General features: G+C 38.6%; 1 protein-coding gene across 22 annotated transcripts in view; it reads left to right on the top strand.

The window, feature by feature from the left end:
- LOC133605969 (ELKS/Rab6-interacting/CAST family member 1-like) overlaps window positions 1-16,771 on the top strand; it is a 149,292-nt gene that overhangs the window by 130,221 nt on the left and 2,300 nt on the right. For 18 of the 22 annotated variants that reach the window (XM_061959423.2, XM_061959421.2, XM_061959422.2 and 15 more), the window contains one exon: window positions 6,367-6,552. In XM_061959423.2, coding sequence (XP_061815407.1) covers window positions 6,367-6,552 — 186 coding nt within the window. Of the gene's footprint in view, window positions 1-6,366; window positions 6,553-16,771 lie in introns of those variants that run through there. The other 4 variants (XR_009815206.2, XR_009815205.2, XR_009815203.2 and 1 more) reach the window with 1 other exon arrangement.

The raw sequence follows: 16,771 nt of genomic DNA, 5'->3' as shown, positions 1-16,771 counted from the left end.
GTATTGGGATGCAGTTCGCACATTGAAAACCTAATATTGTTAATCAGCGAGGAGTTAAAATCTATTTAATTGGTGATTGGCCCCCAAAACATCACAATTATAATATGTAACATGCCTTTTAAAAATAATAACATTTTAGTTAAGAAATATTGTATAAAAACAATATAATAGAATGTAGTACAAACAAGTACAGTAGTTTTATGAAGTAATGTAATAATAATGTACAGTATTTACTAGAGATGCGTTAAAATGTAATATCGGAAATTATCGGTATCGTTTTTTTTATTATCGGTATCGTTTTTTGTTTTTTTTGTGTTTTTTTTTTTACAAGATACACTAAAAATTAGTGAACCAACCCAAAAAACCTCCCTCCCCCATTTACACTCATTCACACAAAAGGGTTGTTTCTTTCTGTTATTAATATTGTGGTTCCTACATTATGTATCAATACAGTCTGCAGGGATACAGTCCGTAAGCACACATGATCGTGCGTGCTGCTGGTCCACTAATAGTACTAACCTTTAACAGTTAATTTTACTAATTTTCATTAATTACTAGTTTCAATGTAACTCTTTTTATATTGTTTTACTTTCTTTTTTATTCAAGAAAATGTTTTTAATTTATTTATCTTATTTTATTTTATTAATTTTTTTTTAAAAGTACCTTATCTTCACCATACCTGGTTGTGCAAATTAGGCATAATAATGTGTTAATTCCACGACTGTATATATCGGTTGATATCGGTATCGGTTGATATCGGTATCTGTAATTAAAAAGTTGGACAATATCGGAATATCGGATATCAGCAAAAAGCCATTATCGGACATCCCTAGTATATACATTTCTTTTTTTATCATGTATGTATTATATATATTTTTTGTGTACCCTCTTTTTGCAGTAAATTTGATTAATATTTATTTTTTTAAATCAACCTGACCTAATCCTTGATAATATTTTAGATTTATCCATCTTTTCATATAATTTGACAAGGTTGTAACTGTAAATAGGTTAGATATAATTACTGAATATGATTAAAGTCAAGAGTAAGATTACTAACTCAGTGTTAATAATTGAGTGGGTCCCAGGTCCCTCTGTAGTGTAAAAGTTTGGACCCTGAGTTTAAAAAGGTTGAGAACTAAAGTCAGCTGGGATGGGCTCCAGCTCACCTGTGACCCTAATTAAAACAACCAATATAGACATTTCAGGATTGATGCCAATGTTAGACCTTTAATTTGATTGCAGTCAGGTTTGTTTTGTGTTTGGCAACAATCCTATTCTCTTCAATGCTGACGAAAGGTCTTTAGTAGTTGCACACAAACACACACATTCTCTAGAAGGTGTGAGAGTACATGTGTGTGTAATTTACCATAGCACATTACATCTGAACACTCAGTACCTGTGTGCCCTCTTGCATGTGCATTCTGGGGACATTTTCATGGCACTTTGCCTTTTCAATGGTCTTTGCAAGTATTGGATGCGTCGTTGAATAAAGACAAGCACGGCATGTAAATATTTAAAATAAAATAAGCTGACATGATGACAGGTTATCGCTGGTCTGAGCCATGTGAGCTCAAAGCATACAGTGATGCCTGCATAAATGTTTATTTTTCCATGAACTGATTATCAAAATAGTGGCTTTTATTGCTGTATGCTCGCCATATAGGCCCCTGAAAAATGTGTAATTTCACTATATACATTTAAGCAAATAAGCAAATGATGTGAGAGTCGTGGGGAAGTAAATGCAGCAGACAGTCGGCCTGCTGAATGTCTCTCTTTGGAGGGATTTCACAGCGTAGTCAGGGTGCGGTAAGCCGGCATGGGAGGCCAATAAAAGAGGCACTAACACACACATTCACACACTTCTGACATCACACACACACAATCGCCTGGAATTATTCCTCCTCTGAGATGCTTTCATTGCGCCATAATGCACTGGCTTGATAGCAGGGCGGGCTTGTTAAAGTCTACTGTACAAGCAGAATATGATTAACATATAAATAAATAAATGAAATAATAGGTTTTGTTTACAACTGGACTGTCTTAAACTTTTTATGGTACACAAACTAAAGCCTTGCTTTTACTGAGTTCTTCTATACTACATAACTGTCTTATAAATGCATTACACCAGGGCTAGTCAACTAATTTGCTCAGAGCCCGGAGGCCGACTCCTGCCTTCTTATTCCCTCTCACACTATTATTCTAATTTCTTATTTCCTATTTCATCTTCATGCAGAAGATATGACAGACACACTCTGCAGTTTTTAGGGAGGTGTTTCAAAAACACTATTTAACGATCCTGTATGTCAGTGGTTCTTCGACTTTTTTCACCACCCTAGAAATCCCTTGGCTCTCCAAGTACCACCCTAATGAACAACATCAAAATACAGCGGCATAGTAGGCCTAAGTATTCATTAAAAACAAAGCAGAGGTTTTACTTACCAAGTATATTTTATATATGAGTCCAGTACATGTGTTCTGCGTGTTGATTGGCTAGGATGCTGGAAAAGAGCCGATGTAAGTGGAGAAGAACATTTGATTGCCCCGCGTGTTGAGGGATAGAGATGACAGTTCTGTTTGTATCTTAACTGTTTGTTTTGGTGTTGACTAAGGCCATGTCTACACTAAGTCGTTTAACCCCTTAAACCATTGGTGTCAAACTCTGGCCCGCCGTGTAATTTCATTTGACCCTTGAGGCAATATCAAATTACATTAGAGCTGGCCTTCCGGTATTATACAGTGGCGGTGCCGCTGTAACACCGCATTCACCGCTAATACTCATACTTGCCAACCCTCCCGATTTTCAGTGCCCCTCTTGAAAGTCTCCCGGGGCAACCATTCTCCCGAATTTCTCCCGATTTCCACCCGGACAACAATATTGGGGGCATGCCTTAAAGGCACTGCCTTTAGCGTCCTCTACAACTTGTCGTCACGTCTGCTTTTCCTCCATACAAACAGTGTGCCGGCCCCTGTCACATGATATATGCGGCTTCTACATGCAAGCCATACTTGATCAACAGCCATACAGGTCACACTGAGGGTGGCCGCATAAACAACTTTAACACTGTTACAAATATACGCCACACTGTGAACCCACACCAAACAAGAATGACAAACACATTTCGGGAGAACATCCGCACCGTAACACAACATAAACACAACAGAACAAATACCCAGAACCCCTTGCAGCACTAACTCTTGCGGGATGCTACAATATACACCCCCCGCTACCACCAAACTCCGACCCTCCAACCCCGCCCACCTGAGCCCCGACATTAATGAACTAGCATCCAAGAAAAGATGGCAGGTATCTGTCTTGGGCACATCAGATTAGATCAGTGTGTTGCAAACTGAGCAGTTTAAAGTCCTGAATAGTTGGTTTATTCATTGTTATTTTATTTTCAAATTTATTAGCCTGTGGAAAAAGTTGATGTTGATATTTACCTCAGAAGGCTGCAAATAGAAAAGAGGCATTCCATTTTTTATTTAAATTTTATTTAATATACCATTGATGTTTTTTCGTTGGTTTTTTGAAAGTTGATTTTGCACTATTAAGTTATATAAGCGTTGCTTGTTCCATATTCAGTGTTAAAGAAAATCAGTGTAGCAAACTGAGCAATGATTAACGTTTTATTCATGCACTTTCTCTTGCTACTTCAAGGCTTGAATGTTTGATTCATTCATTATTGTTTTTTTATTTTCAAATTTATTATTAGCCGGTGGAAAAGGTTTATTTTGATATTTACCTCAGAAGGCTGCAAATAGAAAAGAGGCATTCAATTTTTATTTACATTTTATTTGATATTCCATTGATATTTTTTTATTATTATTATTATTATTTGAAACTCGATTTTGCATGTCACTATAAAGTTATATAAGCCTTGCTTGTTCAATATTAAATGCAAAACTTGTTTGGGTTTATTAAAAGGTTAATTTGTTCAACCTTGGCCCGCGGCTTTGTTCAGTTTTAAATTTTGGCCCACTTTGTATTTGAGTTTGAAACCCCTGCCTTAAACGAATAATTATTTAGCCTTAGCCCCGTTTCAGCCACACTAAACCAGCGTTTAAGGTCCTCCTCCTCAAACAAATTTTTACACGGGTAAGTCAGCCGTGTATTTCTTGAACCTGCGGCACTTAGCTTTGTATGGACTCATTGATCGTTTACAAAGTGATCTCGGACAGAAAGTGACGCCAGAAAGACCTCGCCCACACAGGAAGTGTGGTTAAAATAAGACAGACTAACCTTGTCACAAAAACATACCTTTAGTTATGTCCTCCTTTTGGTGGGGAAAATCTTTGCTGCTCAACCTGGCCTCCACCGGCGATGGGTAGCACTCCAAAAACCACGACAAAATGTCCCCGTATTTCGATGGCGAGGATTCCCAATCAACATTCCTCGCCACCATGGAGGTTTTATAGTTTTGAGTCACTTTTAAGAGTAACTCCACCTCGTCGTCAGACCACACAAAGAATTCTCTCTTCTTCACAACAAAACAGCCATTTTCTATACCGTCGCAGATAGAAAGAATACACGTCCAGGTCAGAGGTGACTATATAACGCGCGCATGCGTACTAGGTCGTGTTGCGTCAGCGGACGGAGGGAGGTGGGGGTCTTAAATGGTGGCATTGTTGTGTGTGGTCACGGATAAGGGTAGGTGTGATTTACCCTGGATAATAGTGTAAACGGGGCCTATGGCCTACAGTAGTTGGATTGTAACGATTTCCATTGAAAGCTGAAAAACGTTTGATTGCTCGAGTCACGTCGTTACAATATTTAATTAGCAGATTCTTTGGCGTACCACTAGATGGAACTAGTGGTAGCACCACATTTTGAGAAGCCCTCCTCTATGTCAGTGGTCCCCAACCACCGGGCCGCGGCCCAGTACCGGTCAGTGGATCGATTGAAGAAAAAATAAATAAATAAAATATATATATATATTTTTTAATTAAATCAACATAAAAACACAAGATACACTTACCATTAGTGCACCAACCCAAAAAACCTCCCTCCCCCATTTACACTCATTCACACTCATTCGCACAAAAGGGTTGTTTCTTTCTGTTAATTAATATTTCTGGTTCCTACATTATATATCAATATAGATGGATACAGTCAGTAAGCACACATGATTGTATTTTTTTATGACCAAAAAAAATGATTAGACAGTTGTCGTGTGTGTGTTTGAGCACCACACAGAGACAAATTAGACTGGCCAAAATGATGCTGACACAAATTCCTGGAGGGACTCATTGAGAGAGAATTATGGTAGTTTTATATGCAGAAATGTCATGACCTGTCACCACAGGTTATGTCTTGTTTTCTGTTTGTTATTAGTCTCCTTAGTTTAGTGTTCTGTTATGTCCTCAGTGCTCCTTTCCTCCTTTGTCTACTTTTTCTGTTGCTCGGTGCACTGAGTAGACACATTCATTTCATTAAAAAAAAGGTTTTTTTTAGTGTTCCCACCTGCTGCCGCCACTAATTACGCCCTCTCTTATATCCGTCTCATACCGCCAGTCCTTGCAAGATTCTTGTTCGCTCTACGCGACTGTTTGTTTTGACTTCACGCAATGCCGCAAGTGTATGTCTGTTTATGTTAAGTTAGCCTCAAGCTACGCATCTAAGTTTTGTATTTTGTCTTGCGTGTCGGAATTAAAACTCATCTTACCTGCACCCTGCCTGGGGTCCCTATGCATCTTTTGCAATCACAAACACCACTCCATGCCGAAACATTACAATTAATGTAAAAAAGGTAGAAATGATGATTAAAATGTATGAATAAACATTCACTTTTTACTTGATTGAAGATTCGATAAGCGCAGCGTAGGGAGGAGCGGGTCACGTGGCCACCATCTTTGTTTTTTTAATATAAGTTATTTCTTGAATTCAACAGTGTTTCTCACTCTTTTTATCAAGGTGTTGGCACTTACTTTTTTTTTTTTTTTTGTCCCTTGGTGGATTTATTTGCAGTCGTACTCGTTTGAAAAAAAGCCCAGAGATTGAAGCAACAATGTGTGGATTCCTTGGAATGATATGACAAATGAACTATTTTGATACACGCAATGTTTGGCAGTACACAGAAATTTTGACAAATCATTTGAAAAGTGGGGTGTAAGGAAATTGAGGTATACTGTACATCCAAATTAATACAAATACATTTCTTGTCAAAGATCCTCCTATGTGAAGACTGCTTTGATGCTTTTAGAACTCTGCAAAAATGGCTGCGGTGCTGTCATTCATTACATTTCCAAATCCTACTTTAAAAGTAATTCTTTCAATACCTGTAGTTGCTAATAATGTTGTCATTTATCGTGTTACTGCTATATTGTTGTGATTTGTTGCTTTCTAAAAGTGTATTTTTTTTTCTCCAGATTCTCTCTCCTCTCTTGGATCTGGACCAGAACCGCAGCAAGCTGAAGCTGTACATCAGTCACCTGACCTCGCTGTGTCAGGAGCGAGACCCCGTCATACTGCAGGACTTAGCACCGCCCCCGGCCTATCACCGCATAGACTCCGCCTCCTGGCACGCAGCGCTGCACAGCATGACGCAGGAACAGGTACAGTACGTTCATGGCGCTCTCATTGCCACTTGTACTGCGTTATAGCAATTTCATTACACTTCAAAGATAGATGCATGGTTAAATTCATAAGTCATATTTACAAGCGCATATGAGTCATGTAAGTGGAAACAACATGCTGCCTATAGCTTCACTGTGTGTGGGTGGGTGGGAACAGGGCGTCCAATCCTTGGCTTTTTGGCGCCTCCTTTGACATCACCAAGAGGTTTACACCAGCAGGTCACCTGGCGACAAGCGGCTGGCTGCGGAACAAATACACTTTCATTTTATTGAACTCTCCCTTCTAAAAAAAAAAAAAAGATTTTTGGCAGCGCTGTTATGGCTGCTTAGTATGAGGAGCGCTAAAGACGGCATTTATTTGACTTGTAGTCAGGGAGGAGAGAAAAATAAATAAAAGTGAGGTTAGCTAACTTGGTTATATTACATTAAACATAGTAAAAATATCTCATTATCCACTCGCTGAATGCACATTTGTGTCCGAAGGCCGGAAAATCGCATAGTTGTACCATGAAATCTGTAAAAAGAAAAAAAAACGTTGTGGTTTATTAAGCATGTTTATCAAAGGTGCAGATTGTTTCTGAGTTTTTTTGGAACACCGCCATTTATAAAGAGCCCTTCAAGTGTCTGAGAAGGAGTAGGAAGAAGCAGCATTAAGGGCGGGTAATATTGCAAATGTTGACGATGCAGTCAGTCAGCAATTCATAACACTCTTAATATCAGGGTCGTGGGTTTGAGCCCCACGTTGGACGTCAGTGCTTTTTAGGAGGCTTTCACTGATACAACTCACTGCACTTTATTAAGCCATCATTCACATAAACATGTAACTCTACGTAAACAAGACACCACACTTAGCTGCAACTTTATGCTCACATATGTATGTACAGTCTTTAAATAACGTGTGGCGCCCCCCCCCCCCATTGGCTGTGGTCAAAAGGCTTGGTAAGACTTTTGCTAGCATATGTATTAAACGTATGTTACACATATTCGTGTAATAAACACATATTATTAATACACATATCTAATACACTAATGTAATACCTATATGCATTAAATGTGTAATACACAAGTGTCATCTAATGCAGTGGTCCCCAACCCTTTTGTAGCTGCGGACCGGTCAACGCTTGAAAATTTGTCCCACGGACCGGGGTATTATGGTAAAAAAATTTTTTTTTTTTTTTTTGTCATAAAGAAATACAATCATGTGTGCTTACGGACTGTATCCCTATAGACTGTATTGATCTATATTGATATATAATGTATATATTGTGTTTTTTTATGTTAATTTAATAAAAAATAAAAACAATTTATTTTTATTTTTTTTTTACCAATCGGCCCGGTGGTTGGGGACCACTGATCTAATGTAATACTCATATGTATTATATGTGTAATACACATATATGTAATACATATATAATACACATACATATAATACATATATTTAATAAACATATGTAATACACATATATAGAATACATATATATAATCAACATATGTAATCCACTTACCGTATTTTCCGCACTATAAGGCGCACCTAAAAACCACAAATTTTCTCAAAAGCTGACAGTGCGCCTTATAATCCGGTGCGCCTTATATATGGGTTAATATTAATATTAATTTTCATAAAGTTTAGGTCTCGCAACTACGGTAAACAGCCGCCATCTTTTTTCCCCGTAGAAGAAGCGCGCGGTGCATGCTGGGATATGTGACGTTTCATTTCCATTTGTGTGTTTATGTAAAGACCCCAAAATGGCTCCTATTAAGTGTGTTGTCTGTCTAATTATAAATAATGCAGACGAGGCGTGTTAACTGAGTTCTCAACGTTTACTCACAGCGTGCTCATAACCACATTCTAACTGCCAGCATACAACGCTTCTCAGGGCTACCGCGCATGCTCGTCACTATCGTTGCATGCTGGGTAGTGTAGTTGTTATATTTGCTAGCTCATAACATCACATTAAGAGACACGCTTACGCGCTTAATTCAATACTCGCCGTCATTCCGGGTGGATTGACAAAAGACCTCCAGCCGCTAGATATTGGTGTCAACAGGGCATTCGAAGCTAGACTGCTAACTGCGTGGGAACAGTGGATGACGAAGAAGCGCGCGGTGCATGCTGGGATATGTGACGTTTCATTTCCATTTGTGTGTTTATGTAAAGACCCCAAAATGGCTCCTATTAAGTGTGTTGTCTGTCTAATTATAAATAATGCAGACGAGGCGTGTTAACTGAGTTCTCAACGTTTACTCACAGCGTGCTCATAACCACATTCTAACTCCCAGCATACAACAACGCTTCTCAGGGCTACCGCGCATGCTCGTCACTATCGTTGCATGCTGGGTAGTGTAGTTGTTATATTTGCTAGCTCATAACATCACATTAAGAGACACGCTTACGCGCTTAATTCAATACTCGCCGTCATTCCGGGTGGATTGACAAAAGACCTCCAGCCGCTAGATATTGGTGTCAACAGGGCATTCGAAGCTAGACTGCTAACTGCGTGGGAACAGTGGATGACGAAGAAGCGCGCGGTGCATGCTGGGATATGTGACGTTTCATTTCCATTTGTGTGTTTATGTAAAGACCCCAAAATGGCTCCTATTAAGTGTGTTGTCTGTCTAATTATAAATAATGCAGACGAGGCGTGTTAACTGAGTTCTCAACGTTTACTCACAGCGTGCTCATAACCACATTCTAACTCCCAGCATACAACGCTTCTCAGGGCTACCGCGCATGCTCGTCACTATCGTTGCATGCTGGGTAGTGTAGTTGTTATATTTGCTAGCTCATAACATCACATTAAGAGACACGCTTACGCGCTTAATTCAATACTCGCCGTCATTCCGGGTGGATTGACAAAAGACCTCCAGCCGCTGGATATTGGTGTCAACAGGGCATTCAAATCACGACTGCGAACGGCGTGGGAACAATGGATGACCGAAGGCGAACACACCTTCACTAAGACAGGCAGACAGCGCCAGACGACATACGCCACTATCTGCCAGTGGATCGTAAATGCCTGGGCAGATATTTCGGTCACAACTGTGGTCCGAGCTTTCCGGAAGGCAGGATTCACAGAACTGCTGGACAACAGTGACACTGACTCCGATGACTTCGACGAGACGGAACCGGCCATTTTGGATCCCACATTTGCCCAACTTTTCAATTCGGACACCGAAGACGAAGAATTCGAAGGATTTACGAATGAAGAATAACTTCAGAAAGTGAGCGTTATGTTTATTTTGTGTGTTGTGACATTAACGTTCGAGCAACATTATGTTGCTATTGCTCTGCACTATTTTGAATTTTACTATGTTTGTGATTGCACATTTGCGTACATTTTGGGACAGAGTTGTTAGAACGCTGGTTTTTAATATATTATTAATGTTTGACTGACCTATCTGACTGTTTTTTTGACATTCCCTTTAGCGCAGCGTAGGCGCGGCTTATAGTCCGGGGCGGCTTATAGGTGGACAAAGTTTTGAAATATGCCATTCATTGAAGGTGCGGCTAATAACCCGGGGCGGCTTATAGTGCGGAAAATACGGTAAATAAAAATAAGTAATACACATATGTAACACACATTTGTAATTCACATATGTAATGCACATTTTGTATTAAGCATATGTAATTAAAATATGTAACAAACATTTGTAACACACATATGTAATCAACATATGTAATGCACATTGTAATACACATATATAATACAAATTTGTAATGCACATATGTAACAAACATGTAATACATTATGTGCACTACATATGTGTAACAAAAGTATGTAATAGTCTGAATGTAATGCACATGTAATAAACATGTAACTCACATAGATAAACGTACGCTGCATGTAATGCACATATGTAATACAGTTATGTATTATGCATAGGTAATCTTAAAATGTAACAAACACATGTAATACACATTGGTAAAACACACAAATGTAATAAACACATGCAATACACTTTTGTAATGCACAAATGTAATACACAATTGTGATGTACATATGTTAAAACAACACATATGTTATGCACATTTCTAATGCACGTATGTAATTAACATGTAATGAACATACGTAATGCACATATGTAATGCATATATTAAAACACATATGTAATGAACTTGTAATAAACATATGTAATACACATTTATAATGCACATATGTAACAAACATATGCAATAAATATATGTAATGCACAAATGTAATACACATTTGTGATGTATATATGCACTTATGTAGCAAACATGTAATGAACATACGTAATGCACATTTGTAATACACATTTGTAATGTACATATGTAATATAAATATGTAACAAACAGGTAATGTACCTGTGTAATACACATATGTAATGCACATATGTAACACATATATGTAATAAACATGTAACAAACATAGGTAATGTACATATGTAATACACATACTGTATATAATACACATTTGTAATGCACATAGGTAACAAACATATATAATACCCATATATTTTGACTCATTAGTTAAAGGAGCCATATGTAATAATTTCATGTTAAGTCAGCATTAAATGGTCCAGATATGTCAAAAGGCATTAATAAATCAAGTTGTTTTTGAATACCTCTATAACTAATAACGGCAGTTCAGCGGGGATATGCTCTTTTCAAAATTAGATTTACAGCTCCAAAATCTTGTTATTGTTTCATTTCGATGTATCGCCCTCTACCGTTTGACCAATTAGAACGTCTGTGAGTGTGTCACATCCAGGTTGCCAGTTACGCACCGCCATCTTCGTCTGGCTACTGCCACTGGTAAAGTTACTAAACATGTCAGACTTTAGTAAATCTAAAAGGCGTCGTTACGATTCTCGACTTATTCATGACAAAGCCAGGAACAAAACGAGGATTTGTATGAAAGATGGAGACGATTGAAGGCAGAGAATATTTTTTTATCTGACGCCAAACCAGCTAATTTCCTCCTTGATGGGTAAGTAAGGCATTTACGTTTTCTTATTACTTGTAATAAATGGAAATGGACATTTCGTATGTAAACTATATTATCCACTACAGTCTATGATCTTGTCTAACAAAGCTAGTATGTTTGTGCTACGAATGCTTAGTGTGATGGTGCTTCGCTCCTAGTGTAATGCTTAGCATGCTAGCCCGGTCAATGACACATTGACATAAAGGCTAATGGGGGAAATACTGTAAATGCCCGTTAGCCTGTATGTCCATGTGTATTCGAACAGACAGGGCAAAATATATTTTCCACAAATAAAACCTATGTGGATGTGGGTGGTGTCAGTGCCTATTTTATTCTCAATATGCTGATACGCTGAGGAAATGGGTTCAAACATTAGCACGGCTGTCATCATGGCAATGTGAAAGGTATAGAGACAGCCAAATCACATGATAAAAGACTTCCTCATTCGCGTAGCCTGTAGGCATACCTTGGTAAAATGTGTCCGCTTTAGTTTTGGGCATACATTAGGCTGCTAAGCATGCTCTACTTATTTTCACCAGTATAACCATTTCTAGGGTTGGTTGTAGTTTGTTTTAGTCTTTGTTTTCTGACAATAACCATATGATTGCCATTTGTTGTGATATTGTACGCAGGCATGACGTACTATTTCCTGAAAATAGCCTAATTTCTGTGTAAAATTTGTTGGTTAGAGATTTGTTATTGACAAAACGCTTGTCTATTCAGCTATTATGGTCCCAGCACCTCAACCCCTAGTAAGAGGCAGTGGAAGTTTGAAGTTCCTTGGAGTAGCCCAGTTGATCAAGCTGGATTCGGCTTCGTATCTGGCAACCTCGGTCAGGGAGAGAGGGAGGGGACTACAGAATTTTGACCGTGATTGCAGTACCATTTCTGGCCACATTATTACATATCGCACCTTTAATTAACCAGTAAATTGTCACGTCCTGGAGCTGACTTTGCAAAGACTTTTCATTCTTTAATTATTTATGTTCTTGCACTAATCTTGCTGATATTTGACACACTTGTGATCATTTGTACACACATTGAGCTGCGCGAAAAATGTCAAGTTACGCCCAATTGTGGGGTTTAGTAACAGCGCCACCACATGGTGTACTCAGCACAGGCAGTTTACATTTACCCTTTTGTGTGAAGCGGGTCTTGCCAACTTACAAGCAAATACAATTTTTTCCGTGTTAAATGTGAACGATGTATTAATACATGCAACTAATAATCAATATTGTTGATTAGCGTGGAATTAAAGGCCTACTGAAATGCGATGTTCTTATTTAAACGGGGATAGCAGGTCCATTCTATGTGTCATACTTGATCATTTCGCGATATTGCCATATTTTTGCTGAAAAGATTTAGTAGAGAACATCGACGATAAAGTTCGCAACTTTTGGTCGCTGATAAAAAAGCCTTGCCTGTACCGGAAGTAGCAGACAAGTAGCGTGACGTCACAGGTTGTGGAGCTCCTCACATCTGCACATTGTTTACAATCATGGCCACCAGCAGCGAGAGCGATTCGGACCGAGAAAGCGACGATTTCCCCATTAATTTGAGCGAGGATGAAAGATTCGTGGATGAGGAAAGTGAGAGTGAAGGACTAGAGGGCAGTGGGAGCGATTCAGATAGGGAAGATGCTGTGAGAGGCGGGTGGGACCTGATATTCAGCTGGGAATGACTAAAACAGTAAATAAACACAAGACATACGGTATTTATACTCTATTAGCCACAACACAACCAGGCTTATATTTAATATGCCACAAATTAATCCCGCATAACAAACACCTCCCCCCTCCCGTCCATATAACTCGCCAATACAACTCAAACACCTGCACAACACACTCAATCCCACAGCCCAAAGTACCGTTCACCTCCCCAAAGTTCATACAGCACATATGTTTCCCCAAAGTTACGTACGTGACATGCACATAGCGGCACGCACGTACGGGCAAGCGATCAAATATTTGGAAGCCGTAGCTGCATGCGTACTCACGGTACCGCGTCTGCGCATCCAACTCAAAGTCCTCCTGGTAAGAGTCTCTGCTGTCCCAGTTCTCCACAGGCCAATGGTAAAGCTTGACTGTCATCTTTTGGGAATGTAAACAATGAAACACCGGCTGTGTTTGTGTTGCTGCAGCCGCCCGCAATACACCGCTTCCCACCTACAGCTTTCTTCTTTGCTGTCTCCATTGTTCATTGAACAAATTCCAAAAGATTCACCAACACAGATCTCCAGAATACTGTGGAATTTTGCGATGAAAACAGACGACTTAATAGCTGGCCACCATGCTGTCCCAAAATGTCCTCTACAATCCGTGACGTCACGTGCCGGCGTCATCATACCGAGACGTTTTCAGCAGGATATTTCGCGCAAAATTTAAAATTGCATTTTAGTAAGCTAACCCGGCCGTATTGGCATGTGTTGCAATGTTAAGATTTCATCATTGATATATAAACTATCAGACTGCGTGGTCGGTAGTAGTGGGTTTCAGTAGGCCTTTAAAGTGATTGCTTGAGGGCTGCAATACTTGTCTGCAACCAGCAGGGGCGCTGTTGATTGTGTTTCACTTGGCTTTGACTTGCTTACAGTACATGATTTATTATTATTATCTTTTTCCACACCTGCCATTTTGTTTTCCCTTCCATTGAGTGCAGACTGGCAGACGACACCGTGGGTGTTTGCCCTCTTTCGCCATCACTGATTGGGCGTCGTTGTGAGTGACGGGCGATACAAAAACAGGACAGGGCGTCACTGGAGCCTTTTTAAAGCCGCTGATAATGTAGGATGGAACGTTTCGTTGCATGGAATCTGGTGATAAAAATCCTGGCATTGCAGTAAAAACATGAGCATTCCCCTACGGAGATATGATATTAAAGCAATTATCACATTATCATCCAAACACTGTTTGTCTTCAACCTTTATGGCCAAAAGCAGCACCCCGTATGGAGCACTTTGGAGCCTCGGGCCTCTTATTCCCTCCTTAGCCATGACTTTGAATGCACACGTTTGTGCCTATGCGTCTAATATAATCATTTAAATCTCTAATATTATTGCATACTTTCTTCCTATAGTTGAAATTAATTCCATGAAATGCAATCATTACCACTAGTTTTCACTTTCCAAGTTTTACCATAACAATAAAAATAAGGGCATAAAGTCATCAATTCAAACGCAAAGCCAGAGTATATGTTTACACTAGTCAAAGATCCTCTATACAACAAGTGCTTTGCTGTTTTTAAGGACCTATTGTACCACAAAATTACTGTCAAAGATCCTCTGTATGACAGGTGCGCACTGACATCAAAGATCCATTGTGCAACAGTCAAATATTCTATGTGACAGAAGTATACTGTTGAAAGATCTACCGCAAAAACACTTGTCAAAGATTCTCTATAAAACAGGAGCACTCTGCTGTTTAAGGACCTACTGCAGAAAGACTTGATTAATAAAGATGCACTATACAACAGGAGCGCTCTGCTATCTTTAAGTGTCTATAAATTGCAAAAATGCTCATCAAAGGTCCTTGTAATGACAGGAACACTCTGCTGTTTTTAAGTGTCCCCAAACAGCTAAAATGCTAGTCAAAGATTATCTACAAAAAAGAGAACTCTGCTGTAATTGTGTCCATAAACAGCTAAAATACTGGTCAAAGATTGTCTATGTGACAGGAGTATTCTGCTGTTTTTGTGGAACTTCATCGAAAACACAAGTCAATGGTCCTCTGTATGACAGGAGCACTCTGCTGTTTTCAAGGGTCTACAGCAAAAACACTAATCAAAGATTGTGCTCTGGGGTTTTACAAATCGTCTCCAAAAGTTTTGAAGTGAAGTTTGATGTCCTGTGATATCATATAGTGTAAGTATGATGTCATGAGATGTCATTATGATGTCATTACGTCTTGTGATGTCATTCTGATGTAATGTGGCGTCATTCCGATGTCATTCTATCATGTGATGTAATTCTGATGTCATGTGATTTCATTCTGATGACATGTGATGTCATTATGATTAGGGATGTTCGATAATGGCTTTTTGCCGATATCCGATATTCCGATATTGTCCAACTCTTTAATTACCGATACCGATATCAACCGATACCGATATCAACCGATATATGCAGTCGTGGAATTAACACATTATTATGCCTAATTTGGACAACCAGGTATGGTGAAGATAAGGTACTTTTTTTTATTTATTTATAAAATAAGATAAATAAATTAAAAACATTTTCTTGAATAAAAAAGAAAATAAAACAATATAAAAACAGTTACATAGAAACAAGTAATTAATGAAAATGAGTAAAATTAACTGTTAAAGGTTAGTACTATTAGTGGACCAGCAGCACGCACAATCATGTGTGCTTACGGACTGTATCCCTTGCAGACTGTATTGATATATATTGATATATAATGTAGGAACCAGAATATTAATAACAGAAAGAAACAACCCTTTTGTGTGAATGAGTGTAAATGGGGGAGGGAGGTTTTTTGGGTTGGTGCACTAATTGTAAGTGTATCTTGTGTTTTTTATGTTGATTTAATTTATTTTAAAAAACGGGGGAAAAAAACATACCGATAATTTAAAAAAACGATACCGATAATGTCCGATATTACATTTTAACGCATTTATCTCTAATTATGATGTCATGGTGTTATTCCGATCCTATGTAATGTCATTCTGATGTCATTTAATGCCATGTGATGTCATCATGTCACGTGATGTCATTCTGATGTCATTCTGATGTCATTCTGATAAAATGTGATGTCATTAGGATGTCAAGTGACTTGGCCCATTGGCATCTCATTTTGAGGTTTTTTTCTTCTCTTTTTTAATTTCATTTTGTTGATAACCAGCCTATATTGAATGTGTGTGTTTGTTTCTGTGTGTGTGTGTGTGTGTGTGTGTGTGTGTGTGTGTGTGTGTGTGTGTGTGTGTGTGTGTGTGTGTATATAGATAACAATCCATCACGATAATGGAGCTTTAATGGCCGTCGTAAAAATCATCTTCAACAACCTGCACTTTATCTGTGCTTTCCTTCAGCCTCGGTTACACACTAAATCAGTAGGATGCTTCCTTGCAACACACAAGCGTACGATCACACACACACACACACAAGTTGTTTCTGCATATTTGCACAAGTAAAGGCCATGAAAGCATGTAAAAAAAAATTATAATGTTTTTGAGCACTTCAAAAAAAGTAAAACAATATTTAACATAATTTATTTCATCAGTTGCATATTTTAAAT

Source organism: Nerophis lumbriciformis, linkage group LG05 (genome assembly GCF_033978685.3).
Source record: "Nerophis lumbriciformis linkage group LG05, RoL_Nlum_v2.1, whole genome shotgun sequence".
NCBI classification, from domain to species: Eukaryota; Metazoa; Chordata; class Actinopteri; order Syngnathiformes; family Syngnathidae; genus Nerophis; species Nerophis lumbriciformis.
This window is presented reverse-complemented; position numbering and strand designations above follow the sequence as displayed.